General features: G+C 41.0%; 1 protein-coding gene across 1 annotated transcript in view; it reads right to left on the bottom strand.

Moving 5' to 3' along the window:
• Nucleotides 1-5,554, bottom strand: part of LOC123454057 (serine/threonine-protein kinase Nek2-like) — a 49,128-nt gene extending 43,574 nt beyond the window's left edge. Inside the window, 1 exon segment of the mRNA XM_045132137.1 lies at nt 5,531-5,554. Within this exon segment, the coding sequence (XP_044988072.1) occupies nt 5,531-5,554 (24 nt within the window).
• Between the last annotated feature and the right edge of the window lie 14,275 nt (nt 5,555-19,829).

Genomic DNA, 19,829 nt, shown 5'->3' with positions numbered 1-19,829 from the left:
TCAGGAGGCATAGATTGTTACTAGAACTTTTTCAGTGCTAGGGATGGGATACCTTCCAGTGAGTTGATGGTCAGGGAGATCCCTGATGCCCCCCAAACATTACAGGCCATTGTTGAGGCCCTTGGTTTCCCACCAGGAATAGATGGTAAGACCCCATTGCTGAAGACTACATATTTGGGCTGCAAGGTCACTAAGAAATCCTGCTGGAACTGAGCTGAAAACCCGCTCTATGTAGACCAGCTGACAGAAATCTGTAAAAAGCCATGCTGCATGCAGTTCAATGGGAGAGAGAGAAATCACCAGTGAATATACTCCACAGTGGACACTGCAAGCCTTATATTTGGCCAGCCAGGCCAAATGAGCCAACAGGTTCAATCGTGGCCCCTCTGTTATGGGAGAAACCAACATCTCTCTAATTGGACTGGAGACCTGCTCAATGGGAGGGAATACATTCCTGACACTGAAAACTTAAAACAGGGGTAGTTATGAGCCCTAGGGGTGTAACGTCTGCTGCTGTCTGGATAAATGTATATACTATGTTCACCAAACTACCCAGTAAGCACTTCTCTTAATGTTCATACCCATATATTAATGCTACTCTCACTTTTGGTTAGAGAAGGTTTTCTTTTCAGATGGCAGTGACCTTGGGATGACTCAGAAGGCACCATGGTGCTGAGAAGAAGTGACAGAGGAGTGCTCAGCACCTAAATATCTTTATCACACCTTCCAAGGCTCAGGGTCCATTGTGGAAGAGGTGGCAGAAAGAATGTAAGAGCCAAAGGAAGGGTAGGACTCCTTACAATGTGCTCCTCCTGACACAAAATGACCTGGATATCCATGACTTCACAGTGCCTGATACTACCTACACAAGACCATCATAATAGGAGGAAAAGATGATGACATCAAAATAAAAGAGAGACTGATTGAGAAGGGGAAGGGATATGATGGAGAGTGGAGTTTCAAAGGGAAAGTGGGGGAAGGGAGGAAATTACCATGGGATATCATTTACAGTTATGGAAGTTGTCAAAAAAAAAAATTTAAAGGGCTGGAGAGATGGCTTAGCAGTTAAGCACTTGCCTGTGAAGCCTAAGGACCCTGGTTCAAGGCTTGACTCCCCTGGACCCACGTTAGCCAGATGCACAAGGGGGCTCATGCGTCTGGAGTTTGTTTGCAGTGGCTGGAGGCCTTGGTGCGCCCATTCTCTCTCTCTCTCTCTCTCTCTCTCTCTCTCTCTCTCTCTCTCTCTCTGTCTGCCACTTTCAAATAAATTAATTAATTAATAAAAAAATTTTAAAAAGAGAAAGCATTCATAAGATCAATAGCTGCATACGAGTTACTCAGAGATGTGTTAATCTGCTCAAATAAAGAAACCACATGTGGTACAGCAGCTGCAATTGGAGTCCCCACCTGATTAAATTTCTGATAATCCACTGTCATTTTCTAGGATCTGTCTGTCTTCTGAACAGGTCCGCAGTGCACAGTACCCTAGCAAAAGGCAGCAGGTACTTCTGAGTAAGGATAGGAGTAAGCTTAATACTGAAACTTTTGTAGGTTGTAGAAGAGTCCTTCCTCAAGGGGACCTGGCCACCCCTTCAATCAATGGGCTCTGGATCTGTAAACTGGCTCAAGTCTGGAAATTGATTAAGAGGCTTTGATTCTCTGTTGCAATAATTCAAAGTGGCTTTATGTTCCTTTGCTCTGGAACTTTTCTGCTTATACATATCAAGCAAGAACTCAGTAGGCTTCTTACCTATTTGACCTCATGGGAACACTATGATTAATCAGCTAGTGCCAAAGGTCCTTAAGAGTCTTACCTTTATGTGCATAACTTTGCTTACTCTGTCTATTATGAAAAACATGTTTTCCTCACCTTTGGCAATTCAGCGCTGCCACCTGGCCCTTGTTACCCTGAGATCCAGTTCGACCCATTGCATCTAAGTCACCTAATGCAGCAACTGCAGCTCCCACTGTGATGTCTTCTTTATACAAAAGTTCAATGATTAGGCACTGTAGCAGACAGCTTCAGGTTCGCTGAGCTGAACTTCTAGACCAGGCACAGTTATGCAGAAAGGGATTTATTGAGGCTTTCAGATCCAGGGGAAGTTCCATAATGGCAGAAGAAGCTGCCTGCTTTCATACGACCAAACATAGACAGAGAAGCACAAGCCAAAAAGCCAAAAGCCACACAGCATACATCAGGAACTCCAGGTAGGCACACTTTGCATATCTTTAGGTTGAAATCTTTAACCTACCACCATACCTTAAGATATGCTCAGTGAAACCGCCTCCAGCCAGGTGGCTGCAGATGCAAACTACAAACTAATAAAACACTGAATATATTGTGGGCCATCTATTCAAACCACCACAAGCACTTTAAGTATGCTGCTGTTCCCCTCACCAATCTGTTTCTTAGTCTTACTGAAGGCTGCATCTTCTGGATGCTCCCATTGTGGGGGAAAAGATGAATTTACATGGCAAATCCACACCAGCATTCCAAGTTCTCTGAGCTTTTTAGTCCTTTCATCAACTTTAGCCAAGGAATATCAGGCAGCTCAAGCTCATTCACAGTAGGCAATCTTTGGATCCATACTTCAGCCAACCAATCAAATAAACTCTTGGCATCTCTTCCAACTGCATGAACTGTAGTGTTAAATCTAAAATCTCTGATCAATGGGCCCATTTAAGTAAATTCAGCCTGACCTAATCTTATGTTCCTTCCTCCATCATCCCACACATATTCCCCATGCTTTTGCCTGTACAAGTTAGAAAACCCCTGAAGTCTTTAGGGGTATACCTCACCTCCTCTTGTGTCACACTTTCTATCTCACCTTTAGGGGCCTGCCTACCCTTAGGTCTGGTTATAGGCCTAGAGGCAAAGATGGGTGGGAACTGAGAAGCACCTCCTGATAATTCCTCAGACAAAGAGGGATTAATTCCCTCAGGCAAGGGTGGGGAGGTGGGGATACAACTGCTGCTAAGGGAGGGGAGGTCATATTTTCATCCAAAACAACTTTTCAGAATCTGACACTTCAATGTCCTCAGGTTCTTCAGGGTCTTCCCACACATCACCGACCCAAGTCACAGGATCCCACTCTTTTTCAATTAGTGCCCTCACCTTAACTTCTGGTAGCTAGTGAGGCTGGGACTTGAGTTTATATTGCAAGTTAGCCAATCTCACAATGAGAGCTTGGGTTTGGTTTTCTGCAATCTGAGCCCTGTTCTGGCTAGAGAGGAGACTCTCCTTCAGGGCACCCTTAGAAACCTTGAGGTCATGTATGTGGGTCTTAAGCTTGGAATTTTCCTTTTTGAGCTTCTGCTGTTCCATCACTAGTTTGTCCAGAGATGCTAAAAGCAACCAACCAGCCACATCATTTGTCTTACTTTTCCACAAATATTCAAATGTTTAAGTACAGAGTGACTAACTCCTTGCTCTTCATAAGACATGACTCAGAGTCACCAAATACATATCTCATGGAGTTCTTTAAATAGTTCATACCATGGATTTTTAGTGCCCTCCTTATTTCCAGTAAAAGCACTGTCCTTATTGCCAGTAGGGCCTTTAGTAGCACTGAAGTTGGAAAGCCAAGCCCGGATAGCACCAAGCCCACTATAGAAATCCATCCTTACAATTCTGTTTCTCTAGAACCATTTCTAGTACCAAAATCAGTCTTAGTCAGGGTTCTCTAGAGGAATAGAACTGCTAGAATGAATTATATTAAAAAGGGAATTTATTAGATTATCTTGTGGTAGTCCAACAGCAGTTGTAGGCTTGAGCATCTGGTAGCTGCTCAGTCCACATGGGCAGATGCCTCAGCAGTCCCAATGTGGCATTGAAGGCCTAGAGGCTTCCCGAGGAACCACTGGGTTTTGATCCACGTGGGTCTTTAGTTGATGCTGGTCATCAGTCTGTGCTGGTCTTCAATCTACACTGGAAGGCAGTAAGCAGCTCTGGCAGCCAAGTGGAAGGAAGAGGCTCTTTTCACCCAGAGCTTCCATATATAAAGTTCCTATCTGAGAGGAGCCACCCGCTCTGGGGGAAGGACTTCCTCCTTCAGTTAATCCTTCCCAGTCACTTGAAAGGGATTTCTGTGGATTACTAAACAGATCAAGTTGACAACAATTTAACTATCACAACTGGCAAGGGGAAACTGGCTATAATACCCATAAGCCCACCCCCAACAACAGTCTCCCTCCAGGCAGCCTTAATTCCCAAATCTCCATCAGCTGGGAACCTAGCATTCAGAACACCCAAGTTTATGGGGGACACCTGAATCAAACCACCAAAACTTCTGGGCTCCATCCGCCTTAGCACCTCCTCCCACTTGCCCTTATATAAACCAGATCTATCCCACAAGCTCCCTCTTTTCTCAGCCACTTTGAACTCATTTATGGCTGCTCTTTCCTCCAGGGAAACCTTCCTACCCTAACGGACACTCCTCTCCATGAGTACTTACAGCATTCACTCTTGTTCAATATCTTTTCCAAGAACATGCTGACTGTCTTCTACCTCAGCCATCAAAAGAACCCATTTCTCCCCCCCCCCTCTTCCTCTTTCTCTTAACCCCAGTGATCAGATATATCTGAAGCAATCTTGCCCTCAGAGCCTCATGCCTCACTGGACTGGGCCCCACTTGGCGATTCTTACCACCCCTACAAGAGCGAAGCTCCAAGGCATCACCAACTGGATCCATCTATTCCAACTCAAATGGGTCAGAATGCCACTGCCTGACTCCAGCCCAATAGTGAATAAGTACTCCTCTACTTTGACTTGTCCCCTTAAACTCAAAATCTCCCATATCCCCACACTCCCTACCATACCAGAATATTTCCCATAGGGGCACTAATAACTCCTTGTCTAGTTTATCTTATTTTTTTTTTAGATTTTTTCCCCTCAATTTTTATTAACATTTTCCATGATTATAAAAAATATCCCATGGTAATGCCCTCCCTCCCCCCAACACTTTCCCCTTTGAAATTCCATTCTCCATCATATCACCCCCCCATCTCAATCATTCTACTTACATATATACAATACCAACCTATTAAGTACCTTTTTCCCTTTATCTTATTTTTTTTATTTGAGAGAGAAAGAAAGAAGGGAGGGGAGAGGGGGAGAGAGAGGGAGAAGGAGGGAGAAAATGGGCATTCCAGGGCCTCTGGGTTCTGTTAGTGAACTCCAGATGCATGCATTACCTTGTGCCTCTGTCTTATGTGGATCCTGGGGAATTGAACCTGGGCCCTTAGGCTTTGCAGACAAATGCTTTAACCACTAAGCAACCTCTCCAGCCCTAGTTTTTCTTCTGATGTATTCTTTCTCCCTGGCCTCCAATTGTTCGTCCCCACCTTGTGCTTGGTGTTTTGACATCTTAACTGCAGACAAAGATGACAAACTCCTTATATCTATCTTTTGCCCTATCTTAGGATGCACAGCACCCATCTCCCTTTCCTTCTTATTCTCTGATGCTTCCACTGTCCTGGTTGTGTTTTTAATTCCTGTAACCTCAACCCATCATGGCCTAACTTTCTTTACCTGATTTAGGACCAGATTAACCATGACTGCAGGAAAAGCACCCAATGAGGAGGGTGTCCCCAATGGAGTTGTATATATCATTATACTAGGCCATGCTATGACATCACTCCATGACAACTCAAATCAATGAGGGAGAAATGTTACTTTTACAATTAATGATCCTTGGAACCAGAAATGGGCAGATAGAATGGAAGGAGTGGTCTACACAGTTTACACATTTGACAAAGCCTTCTGTGGGGGGGGGGGAAAGATTTTCAGGTCACTCCAAACAGTGCCAATGACAACCCAAAATTCCATCATACATGTGATCTGAGTTATACAGCAGGCTCATGATCTTCAACATAACTTCTATGACCTTTCCTTTCCACCACACCTTGGCTATCCTAAATTTCTCACTCTCCCTGCTCAACTATGTCAATTCAACAAGCCATACTGCCTGTTTTCTTTGTATCTGTCTTCAACAGCCTTTTATTACTGCAAAACTTCTATTCAATGTCACCTCCATTTTAGGCTCCATTTGTCCCTGGGAACCTATTTCTTCTTTTTCTGTTCTTTTTCTTTCAGGCTGTCTTGACTGCTGGCATAAGGACACTTCCAAGTGCTGGCCAGGGATATTAAAAAACATCTCTATCTCTAACAGTCACACCCTGCCAGTAGGAATTTATTTCTAGTGTGATTCTGCTCTGTACACTTGCATCTCCCCCATAAAACATGCAGGTCACCATGTCCATGTCACCTTGCTACCTAACTTCAACCTCTATACAAAGGGTGAACTATCCTACTTTCTACTACAACACCCAAACTACTACATTAGGAGAACAATTAATTTACCTAGGAATAAGCCTTGCCTCCTCTATAGCATCTGCAAATCTGGCTGCAGTGGGACTGGGACACAGCCTAATCTCTTATCAACAGATTTTCACAGAATTGAGTACAGCCATTAAGGACTCTGTTGTGGCCCTTCACCTGCTGCAGCAGCAGCTCACCTCATTGGCATTAGTAGTCCTTCAGAACTGTCAATCCCTCAACCTCATCATAGCTAAAAAGGGAGGAACCTGTCTTCCTAAACTAGAAATGTTGCTATTATATAAACCAATCAGGTAAAGTAGAATTAGAGACAAAATGCTCCAAACTCTGGCTGATAGACTCTATCTTGGTGTCCTACTGTCCTTAGGACGATGGGGTATCTTTAGAACTATTTGGCCTTGGCTACTACCATTACTTGGGCCATTAATGGGGATATTTCTTTTACTCTTGATAGCCTCCCATCTTTGGAAATACATCAAAAGCCAAGCATATAATCTCACACATCACTCATTCAACCAACTGTTATTAACACTCAGTACCAACTGTTAGCATCCTCAGACTTGACTCCCCATCACCTGCTCTGAGGGGACTTGCCAGCTGCTGACACCAGCATCCCCTGAAACACCTGACCACACCCCCTCACAGCAGGAAACAGTAATAAAGACAACTATGCCCCTTATCCTTAACAAAATGCTAGAATGTTAGGTAGGACACGTGTCCCAAGATGGAGTCAAGATGAAGGAACAGAACAACAGTAGCCTGATTGATGCGAGTTTAGATGTTTACATTGCCTAACCCTTACTCCCCTGACCTAACAATGCACTTGGCCATTTACTGCCAATCTTATCTTACAGACAATCTGGCTCCTGTTCTGATGGCAACTCATTCTCTGATTGTTTACATTCTCTGTTTGGTTTCTGTCCCCCTGGTTAATTAGCTTCTCCATTTGGTCCCTGCTCTTCCTTGAAATTTTCAGTCCTGTTTTCTCTGTATACTCCTCCCAAAGGAAGAAACTATAAAAACCCAAACTATCTAGACTTACACTGGCTGTTCTCTCTCTCACCTCCCATGAGAGAACCCGGCAGCCTACGTCCCTAATAAATAGCTATTTTCTTGCCTCAGAGTGGTCACCCGTGGTTTTGGGTCATTCATGAGCCTTACAGTATGAGAGTGGGAGGGCATGTCACTGGGGCAGATCTGAATTCAATCCCAAAGGTATGCAGAGGAATTTTGAGCTCTGGTGGGTTTTTTTGTGTATTGGTGTTGGTGCTTGCTGGTGGTTCTGGTTGCTGGGTAGTGTCACTATTGAAGGAATACCATATATATAATGTTTCTAGCTTATATTCGTTTAGATCAAATATCAATGTATCTATAAGGAATGTAAATGTGCCTAGGACTTTCAGCGAAGCAATAGATGTTGAACTTCCCCTCCTCTGAAACTGCAGCAGGGGATATTCCTTTGATGGTAGCTAACAATAATTCTGTGACTCTGAGCCTAGCCCCTTGTGACAGTATATAACTACCTTATCTCAGGAAATAGATGCCTGTACTTAATTTTATTTGACAGAACTCTACACTGATGGAGGTTGTGGTGGTTTGATTCAGGATTCTGTTCCTCTAGAGAACCCTGACTAATACAGAGGTAAATCTCTCTCTAAATGCAGGCAAATTCAGACAGGGAAATGGATGGATCTGGAAAGGATTATGTAAACGAGGTCACCCAAGCCCAGAAAGTCAAATGCTGCATGTTCTCTCTCTTATATGGATTCTAGCAATAAATGTTAAACTAGTATGTCAGTTGGAGTAAAAATCATTAGCAGAGGTCAGTAAGCTAGAAATAGGCTATATGTGAAGGAGTTGAGGGGACGACTTAAGGAGAAGGTATTGTATATATGTCAGTGGATAAACAGATTACTGGAGATGCAGTGATCTAAGTGAGGTCAGGTGAAGGGATTGAGTAAAGGAAGGGTTGGAGGAGGGCTAATAAAAAATTAAGATATTATGAATAAGCCATATGGGAACCTACATTTTTGGATAGTGGCACACCCAAAAGCTATAAATATATTTTTTATTTTTATTTATTTATTTGAGAGTGACAGAGAGAGAGAGAGAATGGGCACACCAGGGCTTCCAGCCACTGCAAACGAGCTCCAGATGCGTGTGCCCCCTTGTGCATCTGGCTAACATGGGTCCTGGAGAATCGAGCCTCGAACTGGGGCACTTAGGCTTCACAGGCAAGCTCTTAACCACTAAGCCATCTCTCCAGCCCCCCCAAAAGCTATATACGTTGTTACTAGAAAAGTTTCAGGGGGTCTTCTGGATAAGATGACTGCATATGAGTCATGCCAATCCAGCCTAGGGAAGGATTTAAGCAAAACCACAGCAAAATACACTCTTTATTTAAAAAGTGAAGGTGTATAGGTTTTTATCCACCACAGTGGAGAAACAGAAGAGACTAAGATCTATCAGAAAGGAGTAAATAAACCAGAATCCCACTGAGGAGCTTGCAGACCTGGACCCACGTGGATCCACACATCCACCCAGCACCCAGCTGCAGGAGCACAGACCAAACAAGGGGATTTTCCAACCTCATCAGCCTTCTTGCAAAGTCAAGAAATCTAAAGGGGAGATAGTGGGAAGAGGCAGGACCAGGTGAGCAGTTCCAGTACAACCTCAGCTTCCTGAACTTTCCTATCTCCCAACAGACAGAACTGAGACCCTCTGGAGAATACATTCAGCTTCTGGTGGCAGGGCATCCAGCACAGCTGATCAGAGCACCAAATTCACAGCACAACATGGAGGGATTGAGGTGGGCACTCACATTGGTGAGATTTGAAGCCACCTCAAAATGGAATAAGGCCAACTGACACAAATTCAGGTAGATATACCTGCACTGGAAGTGCTCCCCTCTCTTCCTATGTCAGGGCAGGTTATGGGTTACATATTCTTGGTTTGCTTTACCATTATCAATTAAGCTGTATTTGGGGGTTGACTTTAATTGCTTTCAGATTCTTAGGGCCTTTGTATTTTTCTTCTGTCATTATTGCGGGCAGGGTCTGATTCAGACCCAGTCTAACCTGGAACCCATTTAAGAACAGAAATCTCAACCTCCAAGCTGACAGGATAACAGGTGTAGAGCAACACACACCCTTAGGTATTTTGGCTTTACAAGGTTATCTGTTTGTTTCAATCCCCACACTTGCATAGTCTATACTTTTTCTTTCAAATGTTTTGTTTTTCCTTGAGAGAGAGAGAGGGGGGGGGGGGGAGAGAGAACACCAGGGCCTACAGCCACTGCAAACAAGCTCCAGATGTGGCACCACCTTGTGCATCTGCTTAATGTGGATCCTGGGGAATTGAACCAAGGTCCTTTGGCTTTTCAGGCAAGCAAGTTAACCACTAAGTCATCTCTCCAGTCCATGTGCTGGTTTTTATTGAATATGTCACATTGCTAAATTGAATTATAGAATTTTCCAGTAAATTGCTCCACCCAGCCCACTAGAATACTTGAACAGCAAGCAAACACAACAAATAGGATTGTTTCTGCAGTTGGATTGGAGTACAAGAGCTATAGTTGGCACCTTAAACTCTGTTGCAGCCCGGTTCACATTGCTGGTAGAAATCACCCAACCGAGAGCAGCTTCTGGGAAAAAGAGATTTATTTTGGCTTACAGGCTCGAGGAGAAGCTCCACAATGGCAGGGAAAATGACATGAGCAGAGGGTGGACATCACCCCCTGGCCAACATAAGGTGGACCACAGCAACAGGAGGGTGTGCCAAACACTGGCATGGAGAAACTGGCTATAAAGCCCATAAGCCTGCCCCCAACAATACACCTCCTCCAAGAGGCATTAATTCCCAAATCTCCATCAGCTGGGAACCTAGCATTCAGAACACCTAAGTTTAGGGGGACACCTGAATCAAAACAAACCACCACAAACTCCTATTCTGATGGTACATAAAGTTGAACTTCCATGTCTAAAAGTACCTTAGATTATTAGAAAACCCAAGCATCAAATCAACTCAGGATGCAAAATCACCAAATTATAATACAAGAAAAAGTAATCAAGAAAATACAATCCCACAAAAAAGTATAGATCCATCAGATATGGCCCACAAGGAGACTGTTTTAGATGAAATGTCTGACTAAGATTTCAAAAAACTGATTTTATCTATACTCAAAGAAATCAAAGAAGAAATCAAAGAAGGAAACAAGGGAATTAAAGAAGAAATAAGCTACTGAAGGAATTCCAAGAGAACACAGGAAGCCAGCTTAATGAAATAAGGTGGTCATTACAAGACATGAGTAATGAAATAGAAATAGTGAAGAAAAACCAGATAGAAATTCTAGCACTGAAAAACACAGTGAAATAAAAAACTCTGTGGAAAGTCTCACCAGTAGAATGGATGAAGGAGAGAACAGGATATCTAAACTAGAAGACCAGGTGGCAGATCTAATACAGTCCAACAAAGAGAAAGACAAGTTAATAGGAAGGTATGGATGAGAATTTCAAGATATTCGGGACACTATGAAAAGATCAAACATAAGAATTCAGGGTAGAGACTGGAGAGATGCCTTAGTGGTTAACTGCTTTCCTGTGAAGCCTAAGGACCCTGGTTTGAGGCTTGATTCCCCAGGACCCACATAAGCCAGATGCACAAGGTTGTGCATGCATCTGGAGTTTGTTTGCAGTGGCTGGAGGCTCTGGTGTGCCCATTCTCTCTATCTGCCTCCTTCTTTCTCTTTGTCACTCTCAAGTAAATAAAAATAAAGAAAAAAAATTTTTGAAAAAGAATTCAGGGTATAGTAAAGGAGAAGAATTTCAATCCAGAGGCTTAGTAGGCATTTTAAACAAAAGCATAGAAGAAAAATTTATCCAAATTGGGAAAGAAATTCCAATACAGATACAAGAAGCTTTTAGAACACCAAACAGACAAAACCTGGAAAGAACCTCTCCTTACCATGTTCCAATTAAACTACTAAACATACAAACCAAAGAAAATATACTAAAAGCAGTTAGAAAGTAAAAGCAAGTCACCTATAAAGGTAAGCCCATCAGGATCACAACACATTACCCAACATAAACTTTAAAAGCCAGAAGGGCTTGGACTGATGTATTCCAAGTTCTGAAAGATAACATCTGTCAACCAAGAATACTTTACCCTGCAAAGCTATCTATCCAAATTGATGGAGAAATAAGGACATTCCACAATAAAAACAGGCTAAAGGAAATTATGAAAACTAAGCCAGCTCTACAGAAAATACTTGAAGGGATCCTTCATGCTGAAGAGAAAGCAAAGCACACACATGAGGAAACAGGAAAAAATAAACCATACTCAACAGTTAAAACAAGAGAGTAATGGAAAACAGGAAATACTACAAAACAAGAAGAATGGTGAAAACAAACATATAACTTTCAATAATAACTCTGAATATCAACTTCCTCAATGCACCAACCAATAGACATAGGCTTTCAGACTGAATTAGAACACAGGATCCTGGCATTTGTTGCCTCCAGGAAACTCATCTTTCACTAAAAGATAGACATTGTCTTAGGGTGAAAGGATGGAAAATGGTATTTCAAGAAAATGGGCCTAGACAACAAGCAGTGGTAGAAATTAATGAAATAGAGACAAAAAATAAAAAACAAACAAACAAAAAACCATACAAAGAATTAATGAAAGAGTTGGTTCTTTGAAATGATAAAGAGATTGATAAATCCTTAGCGAATCTGACCAGAAGAGAGAAGACATAAAAATTAATAAAATTAGAGATGAAAATGGCATCATTATATCAGACACCAAAGAAATCCAGAAAATCATAATAACATACTTTAAGAATATATGTGCCTCTTCATCCAGAAGCCATAGATTTTTACTAGAAAATTTTCAGCACTAGGGATGGGATACCTTCCAGTGAGTTGTTTGCCAAGGAGGTCCCTGTTGTTCTCCAAATCATTACAGTTTATTGCCCAGGCCCTTGGTTTCCCTTGAAAAACAGATGGTAAGACCCAATTGCCAAAGACTTCACATGCCAGAGAAGCAAAGTCACTGAGAAATCAAGCTGGTGCTGAACAGAAAACCTTCTCCCTGTAGACCACCCAACTGAAAGCTAGAAAAACCTGCACTGTATGCAGTCTTTTGGGAGACAGAAGTCATCAGTGGTGAAAACAGTGGACACTGGAAGCCTCTAGTTTGGCTAGACAGTCCAAATGACTGAACTAGTGCAATAGTGGCATGTCTGCTCTGGGGAAAACCAAGTGCTCTCTAATTGGACTGAAGGCCTGCTCTATGGGATGGAATGCATGCCTGGTACTGAAAACCTAATCAAAAACCTATAGTAGGGGAGGTCATGAGCCTTAGGGGTATAAAGCCTGCTCTTGTCTGGATAGATGCATATATTATTCTCACCAAATTGTCCTGAAATCACTACGCTTAATGTTCATATTCATATATTAATGTTCCTTTCACTTCTGGTTAGAGAAGCTTCTCTTTTCAGATGGCAATGTCCACTGGGATGACCCAAAAGGCAACATAGTGCTGAGAAGAAGGGATGGAGGAGTGTCCAGCACTGAAACATCTCTATCACACCCTCCAAGGCTCAGGGTCCATTGTGGAAGAGGTGGCAGAAGGAATGTAAGAGCCAAAGGAAGGGTACCACTCCTTAGAATACAACTATTAAGACAGAAATTGGTCTTGATATCCATGACCTCACAGTGCCTAGCAATACCTTTATAAGACCCTCATAATAGGAGAAAACTATGATGACATCACAATAAAAGAGACTAATGGAGAGAGGGAGGGGATATGATGGAGACTGGAGTTATGAAGGGGAAAATGGGGGAGGGGGGAAATATCATCATGCTTTATTGCCTGTAAGTTAGAAATTGTCAATAATAAAAAGAATATATGCACTTCTAAATTTGAAAATGTGAAAGAAATGGATGATTCCTTTGATTCATATGACCTATCAACATTAAATAAAGATGAGATAAATCATTTAAATAGACCTAAAACAAGTATGGAGATCCAAGCAGTTATAAAAAGTCTCCCAACTGGGGGACTTCTGGATAAAATGGCAGCATAGGAGCCATGTCAAACCAACCTATGGAGGGATTTAAGCAAAACCACAGCAAAATACTCTTCTTCTGGAATGTGAAGGAGTATAGGTTATTCTTAGACACAGCTGAGAAGCTGGAGAGACTAAGACCCACCAGAAAAGAATAAAGAGGAAAATGTTCAGAAACGCATTGAGGCACTTGAGGCCTGCCTATCTGTGGGATCTGCACACCCACATGGCACAACCCTTCCAGGCACAGCAAGCAGCAACAGCAGCAGCAGCGACCAAACAAGGGGATTTTTCAACTTTATCAGCCTCCTTGAAGTTAAGAAATCGGAAGATCAACTAATGAGCTACTGAAAGGGATACAGATGGAATTGCATGAGCAACTACAGACATCTTCACTCTCCCATTCCCCAACCATCAGAACTGTGAACCTCCAGTATTCAGCCCTCAGTGGCAGCTCAGCCAGCACAGCTGATCAGAGTTCCAGCTCTACAGCACAATACAGAGGGATCGAGGTAGGCACTCAGCATTGGTGAGATTGGAAGCCACTCCAAAAGATAACAAGGCTGACTGACAATAAAAACAGGTAAATAGGCCTGCATTGGAAGGGCTAATCTCTCTTTCCATGTCAGGGCAGGTTATGGGTTATAAATTCTTGGTTGGCTTTACCATTTTCAAATAAGCTGTATTTGGGGGTTGACTATTGTTTCCTTTGATGCTTTCAGATTTATAGGGTCTTTGTCTTTTGCTTCTGTCATTACTGGGGGCAGGGTCTGCTCTAGATCCAGGCTTCCCTGGAACCCAATTCAGAACAGAAATCTCTGTCTCCCAGCTGACAAGATTAAGGGTATAGAACAACACATACCCCTAGGGATTTGGGCTTTATAAGACTATCTGTTTGTTTTAATCCCCACAATTACATACTCTGTGCTGGTTTTTATAGAATGTGTATATTGCTCAGATGAAGTTTAGAATTTGCCAGTAAATTGTTCCACCAAGTCCACTAGAATACTTGCTTTGCCAGCAAACTCAACACCTAGGATTACTTCTGTGGCTGGATTGGGGTACAAAAGCAACACCTGGCACCTTAAACTCATATCCTGAAAGTACATAAAGGTGGATTGCCACATCTAAGAACACAGCAGATAAGTAGAAAACCCAAGGATAAAATAAATTTAGGATGTAAAAGTCATTATATTATAATACAAGAAACACAAAGAATCAAGACACCACATTTCCACCAAAAATTATGAATCCATCAGAAATGATCACCAATGAGACTGTTTTAGATGAAATGCCTGACAAAGATTAAAAATAAATGATTGTATCTATACTCAAAGAAATCAAAGAAGAAATGAAAAGAATAAAAGAAAACAATGGAATTAAAGAAGAAACTCCTGAAAGAGAACATAGGAAACCAGCTTAATGAAATAAGGAGGTCATTATAAGATATGCGTAAGGAAATAGAAATACTGAAGAAAAACCAGGCTGAAATTCTAGCTCTGAAGAACACAGTCAGTGAAATTAAAAAAAAAAAAATTCTGAGGAAAGTCTCCCCAGTAGAATGGATGAAGGAGAGAACAGAATATCTAAACTAGAAGACCAGGTGGCAGACCCAATACAGTCCAACAAAAGGAAAGTTATGAAAGATATGATAGGAAGTTATGAATGGGAATTTCAAGATATTTGGGACACTATGAAAAGAGCAAACATAAGAATTTAGGGTATAATAGAAGAAGAAGAATTTCAACCCAGAGGCTTAGTAGGTGTTTTCAAGAAAAACATAGAAGAAAAATTTCCCCAAATTGGGAAAGAAATGCCAATGCAGATACAAGAAGCTTTTAGAACAACAAACAGACAAAACTTGGAAAGAACCTCTCCTCACCATGTACTAAACATGCAAACCAAAGAAAATATATTGAAAGAAGTTAGAGAGAAAAAAGCAAGTCACCTACAAGGCAAGCCCATCAGAATAACTGCAGATTACTCAACACAAACTTTAAAAGCCAGAAGGGCTTGGACTGATATATTCCAAGTTCTGAAAGATAACAACTGTCAAAGTCAGATTATTTTATCCTGCAAAGCTACTTACCCAAACTGATGGATAAATAAGAACACTCTACAACAAAAACAGGCTAAAGAATTTATGACAAATAAACCAGCTCTACAGAAAATACTTGAAGGAATTCTTCATGCTGAAGAGAAAGCAAAACATACACAGGAAGAAATAGGAAAAAATAAACCACACTCAAATAACACTTTACACAAGCGAGTAAAGGGAAAACAGGAAACATTTTAAAAAATAATGGTGAGAATAAATGCATACCTTTCAATAATAAGTCTCAATATCAATGGCCTCAATGCACCAACGAAAAGACATAGTCTTGCAGACTAGATTAAAAGGCAAGATCCTGCCATTTGTTGCCTCCAGGAAACTCATCTGTCAGTAAAAGATAAACACTGTCTTAGAGTGAAAGGATGGAAAATGCTATTTCAAGCAAATGGGCCTAGGAAACCAGCAGGGGTTGCTATCCTAATATCTCATAGGATAGACTTCAAACCAATGTTAGTGAGGAAAGATACAGAAGGTCATTTTATACTGATTAGAGGGAAACTGTAACAGGAGGACATTACAATCCTAAACATATGTGCACCTAAAATGGGGGCTCCCAGTTTCATCAAACAAATACTATTAGAGTTAAGGTCACAGATAATATCAAACACAACTTTAGTGGGTGACTTCAACACCCCACTCTCAATTGACAGGTCATCCTGGCAAAAAAGAGAAAAAAAACCCAAAACAAAAAACAGAGAGACCTTTGAATTAAATGATGTCATAGACCAAATGGACCTAACATATCTACAGAACATTCCATCCAAATGCTGCAAAACATACATTTTTCTCAACAGCACATGGAACATTCTCTGAAATAGACCATATATTAGGACACAAAGCAAATCTCAACAAATACAGGAAAATTGAAATAATCCCTTGTACTCTACCTGACCATAATGGGATTAAACTGCAAATCAGCAACAAGAAAAGCTACAGAGCATACAGAAATTCATGGAGATTAAACAGAACACTATTGAATGATGAATGGGTCATTGAAGAAATAAAAAGGAAATCAATAAATTCAGAATATCAAATAATGATGATAATACAACATACCAAAACCTTTGGGACACAATGAAGACAGTCCTAAGAGGGAAAGTTACAGCACTAGAAGCCTATATTAAGAAATTAGAGGGCTGGAGAAATAGTTAGTGATTAAGGTACCTGCCTGCAAAGCCAGAGGATCCAGGTTTGATCCCCCAGGACCTGTGTAAGGCAAATGCCTAAGGGGGTGCATGCAGCTGGAGTTTGCAGCAGCTGGAGGCCCTGCTCTGTCCAGTCTCTCCCCTTGCCTATTTCTCTCTCAAATAAATAAGGAAAAATAAAATGTTAAAAAAGCAATTAGAGAGTTCACAAGTAAACAACTTAATGATTCATCTTAAGGCCTTGTGTAGGGAGCCAATGCAGACGCCATTACAAAATGGCGCTGGCTTCCTGCCAGTCTTTAGGTAAACAATTCCACTGCAGGGGGCTAATGCAGACGCCATTACAAAATGGCGCTAGCTTCCTGCCAGTCTTGAGGTAAACAATTCCTTATTTGGGCAGCACCTTGTCCTGAGCCTATCCCGTGGCTCCTGTTTGGGTGGGTGAGCCTATGGCAGCCAATCAGCAGGCGCCCTATAGTCTTCTGCCCTATAAAAGCAGCTACACTCCTGTACCCCTTGCCCCTCGCCATCAGCTTTCCTGTTAACCAAGAGGCTCTCCAATAAAGTGTGATCAAGAAGGATCTTCGTTTGCTGGTCGTTCTTATCCTGCTGGTCAGGGGGTGCCGCACCTTGGAAAAAGAAGAACAAGGCAAACCAAAAGTCAGTAGATGGAAAGAAATAATAAAGAGTAGGGCAGAAATTAATGAAATAGAAACCAGAATCAAAAGAATCAATGAAACAGAGTTGGTTCTTTGAAAGGATAAACTATATTGATAAGCCCTTAGCAAATCTGACCAGAAGGGAGAAGAGACAAAAATTAAGAAAATTGGAGATGAAAAAGGTACCATTACAACAGATACCAAAGAAATTCAGAAAATTATAAGGATCTACTTTAAGAATATATATGCCTCTACATTTGAAAATCTGAAAGAAATGGATGGTTTCATTGATTAATATGACCTACAAAAATAAATCAAGATTAGATAAACCATTTAAATAGACCTATAACAAATATGAGGATCCAAGCAGTTATAAAAAGTCTCCCAGATAAAGAAAGTTCATGCCAAGATGGATTCATTGGTGAATTTACCAGACCTTCATAGAAGAACCAACACCACTGCTTCTTAAACTTTTCCATAAAATAGAAAAGGAAGAAACTCTACCAAAGTCCTTCTATGAAGCCAGCATCATCCTGATCATCCACCAAAATCAGTCAAAAACAGAACTAATAAAGTTACAGACCAATATCCCTCATGAACATAGATTCAAAAATTGTGAACAAAATATTGGCAAACAGAATAGAAGAATATCTCAAAAAGGTTATTCACTCCAATCAAGTTGGTTTTATCCCAGGGATGCAGGAATGGTTTAACATATGCAATTTGTTAAATATAATACATCATATAAGTGGTCTGAAGGACAAAAATCACATGATCATCTCAATAGATAGAGAAAAGGCATTTGACAAAATCCAACATCTTTTCATGGTGAAAGTATTACAGAAACTGGGAATAGAAGGACCATATCTCAACATAATAAAAGCTATTTATGACAAACCTATAGCCAACATAATACTAAATGGAGAAAAACTTGGGTTTTTCCAATAAATTCAGGAACAAAACAAGTATGTCTACTGTCCCCACTTTTATTTAATATAGTATTGTAAGTCTTAGCTATAGCAATAAGGCCAAAGATGCTCACAAAAGGGATACAAATTGGAAAGGAAAGATCAACTTATCATTATTTACAGATGATATGATTCTATACATAAGGGACCCTAAAGAGTCAACCAGCAAACTGTTAGAGTTGATAAACACTTTTAGCAACATAGCGGGATATAAAGTAAATACACAGAAATCAGTAGCTTTCCTATATACTAACAACAAACATGTGGAGAATGAAATCAGGGAATCCTTCCCCTTCACAATTGCCTCAACAAAAACCAAACAAACAAAAAACCTTGGAATAAACTTAATCAAGGAAGCGAAGGATCTCTACAATGAGAACTTTAAAATATTCAAGTGAGAAATTGCAGAAGACACAAGGAAATGGAAATACATCCCACGATCTTGGATTGGAAGAATCAATATTGTAAAAATGACAGTCTTAACAAAGCAATCTACACATTAAATGCAATCCCCATTAAAATTACCATGGCATCCTCCACAGAAATATAATAAACAATCCCCAAATACATTTGGAATACAAAAAACCTTGAATAGCCAAAACAATTTTGAGCAACATGAATAAGGCTGGTGGGATCACCATACCTGACTTTAAGCTATATTACAAAGCCCTAGTAACAAAACAGCATGGTACTGGCACAAAGACATGTAGATAAATGGAACAGAATAGAGGACCCACTTGTTAATGCAGGCAGATACAGCCATCTGATTTTTGACAAAAATGCCAAAGATATTGATTGGAGAAAAGACAGCCTCTTCAACAAGTGGTGCTGGGAAAACTGGATATCAATATGTAGAAGGATGAAATAGATCCTTTTCTTTTGCCATGCACAAGAATCAAATCCAAGTGGATCAGGGACCTTAATATAAGACATGAAACTCTGAAATTGGTAGAGACAAAGGTAGGGGAAACCCTTCAACATATTGGCATAGGTAATGATTTTCTGAATATAACCCCAATTGCTCAGAAAAATAATACCACTAATCAACCACTGGCATCTCCTGAAACATTACAAGGTATTGCCTCTAGTTTGGCCAGACAGGACAAATAACTGAATGAGTGAAATAGTGGCATGTCTGTTCTGGAGAAAACCAAGTACTCTCTATTTGGATTGAAGGCCCACTCTATGGGAGGGAACACATGCCTGGTACTAAAATCCTAATCAAAAGCCTATAGCAGGGGAGGTCATGAACCTTAGGCATATAAAGGCTGTTCTTGTCTGGATAAATGCATATATTGTTCTCACCAAATTTCCCTTAAAGCACTACACTTAATGTTCATGTTTAAATATTAATGCTACTTTTACTTCTGGTTGGAGAAGCTTCCCTTTTCAGATGGCAATTCCCACTGGTATGGCCCAAAAGGCAACATAGTGCTGAGAAGAAAGGATGGAGGAGTGTCCAGCACTGAAACGTCTCTACTACACCTTCCAAGGCTCAGGGTCCATTGTGGAAGAGGTGGAAGAAAGAATGTAAGAGC

The sequence above is a fragment of the Jaculus jaculus genome, chromosome 13 (assembly GCF_020740685.1).
Source record: "Jaculus jaculus isolate mJacJac1 chromosome 13, mJacJac1.mat.Y.cur, whole genome shotgun sequence".
Lineage (NCBI taxonomy): Eukaryota > Metazoa > Chordata > Mammalia > Rodentia > Dipodidae > Jaculus > Jaculus jaculus.
Note: the sequence above shows the minus strand (reverse complement) of the source record. Positions and strands in the feature narration are given on the sequence as shown.